At 33.0% G+C, this 5283-nt stretch overlaps 1 protein-coding gene across 1 annotated transcript; it reads left to right on the forward strand.

The window, feature by feature from the left end:
- The first annotated feature begins 1688 nt into the window (after positions 1 to 1688).
- LOC145807448 (hydroxyproline O-arabinosyltransferase 3-like) lies at positions 1689 to 4950 on the forward strand. The gene is made up of 4 exons (XM_082905648.1): positions 1689 to 1842; positions 2130 to 2314; positions 3458 to 3567; positions 4693 to 4950. The coding sequence occupies exons 1-3, from the start codon at positions 1779 to 1781 to the stop codon at positions 3518 to 3520; spliced, it is 312 nt and encodes a 103-aa protein (XP_082761774.1). The 5' UTR covers positions 1689 to 1778; the 3' UTR covers positions 3521 to 3567; positions 4693 to 4950.
- The last annotated feature ends 333 nt before the right edge of the window (positions 4951 to 5283 follow it).

The following is a 5283-nucleotide window of genomic DNA, read 5'->3' on the forward strand; positions in this document are numbered from 1 at the left end:
TCCCCCCAAAATTTTGCCTAACCCTTCTCCGTTTCTCATCTCACTCTCACACACAACTCCTTCTCATTCTTCACTACAAGAAAAAGTGGGTATATGAGACGAAACTATTTGCGACGGCACACTTGCTCGCTCATCACTTTGTCTCTTTGTCGCTCATCACTCTGTCTCTTTCTCTGTCTCTCTATCTCTTTTCTCTATTCGTCTCTCACTCATATCTCTCTCTCACCACCCATCTTCTCTACCACATTTACCACTACTGCAAATGCCATTCAACTACCACCACTCTTCTCTTTCTCTCTTTTACTCATCACTCTTCTTTCTCTGTCTGTTTGTCTATCTGTCTATGTGTCTTTCGTTCATCTTTATTCTCTCTATCTCTCTCATTTGTCTTCTTTCTATGTCTCTCTTGCTCATCTCTCTTCTCTCTATCTCGCTCATCTCTTTTCTCTCTCTGTCTCTCTCGTTCATCTCTCTTTTCTCTCTCTCTGTCTCTCTCACTCATCTCTCTTCTCTCTATCTCTCTATTTTTCTATTCTCTCTCTCGTTCATCTCTTTTCGCTCTCTTTCTATATATCTCTCTCATCTCTTGTTTCTCTCTATTTTTCTATATGTCTCTCTCTATCTCTTTCTCTCTCTGTCTCTCTGTCTCTCTCTCTCTATATATATCTCTTTCTCTCTTTATCTCTCTCTCACTTATCACTCTTCTCTCTTTCTTTCTCTCTCTGTGTCTGTTTGTTTCTCTCACTCTTCTCTCTCTCTCTCTCACTTATCACTCTTCTCTCTTTCTTTCTCTCTCTGTGTCTATTTTTTATTTTTCATTGACTACAGAAAATTAATTTTTATGTTAGTGGAAAATATTTTTCATTAAAATATATATTACCCCTATTTCTACAAAATAAAAAATAATAATATTTTTTTTCACTAAAATAAAAATGAAACAAATAAATTTTCAATCTTAATAACTAAAAAAAAATTAAAAAAAAAATTCATTAACCACAAAAAAATATATATTTTAACAAAAAATAAATTTATTTAATTATTTTTTTATTTTTATTTTAATTTTTCAGTCCCGCCCTTTTATTTTTTTCCATTCCCGCTCCCCCCTTTATTTTTTTCCCATTCCCCCCCTCCCCCCTCCCAAAAAAAAAAACCCTAATCTCACCCAGTCTGTCTCTCGCTCTCTCTCTAGTCTGAGCTCGTGAAACCCTCTCACCGATCTCTTCCTCGCCCTCTCACATGCACCCGAGCAATGTTGGAAACCCTCTCTCTCTGTTCGAATCGTACCACCGGAAGCCCTCTCTCTTCGTTCGAATCGCACCACCGAAAGCCCTCTTCTCCGTTCGTTTTGCTTCACTGATGTGGCACCACCGAAAGCACTCTTCTCCATCCATTTCGCAGTAGGTATCTTATTTTCTATATATATATATATATATATATATATGTACACTCTTTGTGAATAAAGATTTGTATACGATTTCCCTCAATTTTTTTGTGATTTCCAATTGGATAAATTGTTGAATACGATTTGTTCCTACTCTGTTTTGAGGTTGTGGTATGCTGGTATGCTCTGATTTGAGGTTGTGGTTTGATTGATTAGCTGTTGTGAGGCTTGGTGGTTATCTCTGTTGTTGTTGGTGTTACTTGGTTTTATGTAGAAAATGGGAATGCAACTGGTTGGTCTCCAAGTTTGGCAAAGGATTTACAAATACTTGATCAGTTACAACAATCAGAATGTATCTGCATCAGTCATAAATAAGTTCAGCTTGAGATTTTACGTAATGCAGAAAACATTCCCAAACAAATGGAGCATTATTGGAGGGGCAAAAAAGGAGAAGAAGAAAGGTCAGCCTTGACAATTATCAGTACTATATTACTTTTTAATGATTCAATCACAACAAGAATCAGCAGATTTTGCTTTCATTCTTACGTGAGGAGCATTTAAAATTCCTTAGGTGCTTCTTATGTGAAGAAAATTATTAGAATCAGACCAAATTACTAGTTAAAGCAACATTAGAATATAAGCTACTCTACCTTTTTGATAATTACTGGAGAATTACCTATTGGTTCAATTTTAGAAACCAGTCCCTTTTCTTTGGGTTAATATTTCCTTATAATTTTTTCATTCTCAGCCACAGATGCACCTTACAGCAAGTGGCAGTGCCAGATCATGTATTATTGGTATAAGAAGGTTAAAGCCATGCCAGGTTCTGATATGGGAGGATTCACTAGGGTTTTGCATTCAGGAAATCCAGACAATTTGATGGAGGAGATTCCAACTTTTGTGGTTGACCCTTTTCCAGACGGGCTGGACTGGGTAAGAGTCTTTTTTTTGTCAGTACTTAGGACTTGCTATTCTATATTCTGTAGTTTTTTTAGTAACTGTTATTACTTTTTTTAGATGTGGTTTGAATTTTATAAGTTCAAAATGAAATGAGCCTGATTTTAAATGCTTCCAGTGAGTTTTTGTTTATATGGAGATGATGTTATTGCTTTTTAGTGGTCTTATATGGTGTTTTTGGTTAACGGAAATACTAGGTTGTGGTACCTAGAATCTCAAACTAATTTAGATTGGGCCTTTTCCTGTGTTCTCTTTTTCTCATCCACAACCTCATAACTAAAAATATTTCTTTGGGATATAGTTTTTATTGAAACTCAAAAGCACTTTTAATAACTCTGTAATTTAAAGATTTTAAGGGATATACCAATTGAATTCTAGATTGAAATTTGAGAGATCTCACACTTCTTGAAATGATTAGCTATAAAAGATCTCTACTTCTTTCACTCAAATGGGTGTCCAACCAAACTGAATAGGACATACAATTTTATAAATTTTGTCCATCCAGCAAACAATATTTGATTTGCAGATCCATAATGGGGGGTAAGGTTGTATATCCAGACCCTACTTTAGTGGGAGTTTTGTACACTAGGTTCATCCATAATGTGAGATCATCCAACATCACATTTGAATTACTTTATATATATATATATATTTACAAATAGCATTATGAATGTTTTTAAGCCCAGATCTGTGCTTAATCTTTTCATGTGTGTGTTATTCTTGGGTATTATAGAATAATTTCATATTATCTGATTTTCAATTTTTCTTGTTGCTGGTGTTATGTTAACTATGTTCAGTATTTCACCATGACTCAAACCAAATAATGCTAAGTTATAAATTTGAATGCACTTTTAATTTCATGTGCACTTTTTATTACATATATTAACATTAACAACCCAATGAGTAATGGTTACCAGTTTTCAATAATATTTGTGCTCGACAGTAAATATGTAATAAAAAATTGAAAAAATATATGAACCTAGTTACAACAAATGTTGGCCAACAACAATTCCCCCAAAAATCATTCTAAGAGTAAATATTCTACAAGAAAATTATTTTTACAGATTGTCTTTTTTTTTCGTAGGAGTTTGATTTGTAGTTTTTTTGGATAATTCCCAGATTCTGTTACCACACCCGCCTCTCCATTGCCGGAAACTGCCGTACGTACCTTGTCGAGGTTGAGAAGTCGCCCAAGCCCGTCGCTTCTTGCACCATGCCCACTCTTCCAGGTTTTCATTTATTTTTTTACGGATTAGTAATGCCATTTGCTTCATTCATCTGGGTTTTAGTATTTTGTTGGGTTCATTATCTATGGTCTATTATTATTTAGAAAATTTAGATCATAAACTCTGAATTTGGATCATTGGTTTAGGTGATTGTTTGTTTGATATGTGGATTGTTAAATTTTTTGCCCACCAAGTGTTTGATTCTATGCTCAAGTGACAAATTTATCAGAAACTATTGGAACATGGAGTGTTTGAATCTGTTTCAATCTGCTTTCACAATTGAACATGGTCACCAATATATGTACACCATTGTAACTCTGTTACAGAGTATTGTGATTTTATTGAGAGATAGACATTAATAGCAAATCAAACCACTGCATAATTAGCCAAGGCCCATGGAACATGGTCATCAAAAATTTGGATATAATCTCACCATTGTGTTTGTTTGTATGCATTTATTGATGAGATATATTGTGGTTAAATTCTCATTCGTTGATGAATCCCCATATATTTTATTCATATTTAGTTAGAACTAGGTGGATTGAAGACAATTTTATGCTCTAACTCACTCAGATTCTTGTACTTATTTGAATGTGTTGGTTAGTTTAATCATATGAAAATAAGTCAATTTTGGGCATTCTGCATATTGAAGACCCATTTCTACTACTTGGTCTAAACTTGAGCACATCGAATTCAACAAGCTGCTGTGAGAGCTCGACTGAGTCCATTTCAGACAATTTTAATAATTTAAATTATTTATTATGCAAGGCTCATTGACTACTATTAAAAAAAATTACGTTAATCGAATATTTGTAGTAATATGGTCAAATGATATATATTTTTTAGTTATGCGTTAATGATTTTGACTGCTAAGTTATGCTTGAGAAAATACCAAATTTTGTTGCATCTTAGATTAATGATTGATAGTTGTGGATTTACTTATAGATCACTTAATGATTTTTAGCCTCCTACTATATTTGATTTTTAGCTTCCTACTATATTTGAAGGTGCGATTATTACAATGTTTTATAAGACGTAGGCAATGGGTGTATTGGAAAATGTTCTTGCATCTTTCCATTCCATTTCTTGATTTTCTGATTGCATTACTACATTTGCTTTATTTTGCAGTTGGTGTCTTCAGAAAGAAAGGTACCAAACTATATGAAGCAAGCTTGAAGGATGAGAAGCGTTTACATCAATGGCTTCATTGTTAAATTAAGCAAGTGTTTTAGTAAATAAATTTAATTTTCCCATCATGTTTACACTTTCAAAATATTCTGTAAATGACATTTGATGTAGAATTTTCCCATCATGTGTTTGTATGGAATTATTATTTTGGGTTGGATAATTCAGATTTGTATAGAATTTGATGTTAAAAGATCAAATTTTTGTATTGTTGAAACGAAATAGAAATAGATATATGTATTATTTTGTTTAAATACAGGGTGCAGGTTGTACGAAATAAATACAGGTTGTGAAGAAATTAATTATAATAAAAAAAAAAACTAAATAAAGTTTTTGGCAATTAAATGTTTAGTAGCGAAAAAAAGAAGAAGTGAATTTGTTAGTGACTAACCAATTGGTAGCCAAAAAGGAAATTAATATTTTTAGTGACTAAATATTTGGTAGCCATAAAGAATCCAAAGATTTTTGGTGACTAAAAATTTAGTAGATAAAAATAAATGAAGACTTTCGGCTACTAAATGGTTAGTAGCCAAA

Source organism: Camellia sinensis, chromosome 14 (assembly GCF_055761805.1).
Source record: "Camellia sinensis isolate YWXY chromosome 14, ASM5576180v1, whole genome shotgun sequence".
NCBI lineage: Eukaryota > Viridiplantae > Streptophyta > Magnoliopsida > Ericales > Theaceae > Camellia > Camellia sinensis.

Excerpts from the sequence above, each read along its gene's own strand:
- LOC145807448 (XM_082905648.1), top strand. The coding sequence starts at position 1,779 with ATGCAGAAAACATTCCCAAACAAATGGAGCATTATTGGAGGGGCAAAA. Across the intron at positions 1,843-2,129 it reads AAAAAAGGAGAAGAAGAAAG|CCACAGATGCACCTTACAGC; the intron begins GTCAGCCTTGAC and ends TTTCATTCTCAG. Across the intron at positions 2,315-3,457 it reads TTCCAGACGGGCTGGACTGG|ATTCTGTTACCACACCCGCC; the intron begins GTAAGAGTCTTT and ends GATAATTCCCAG.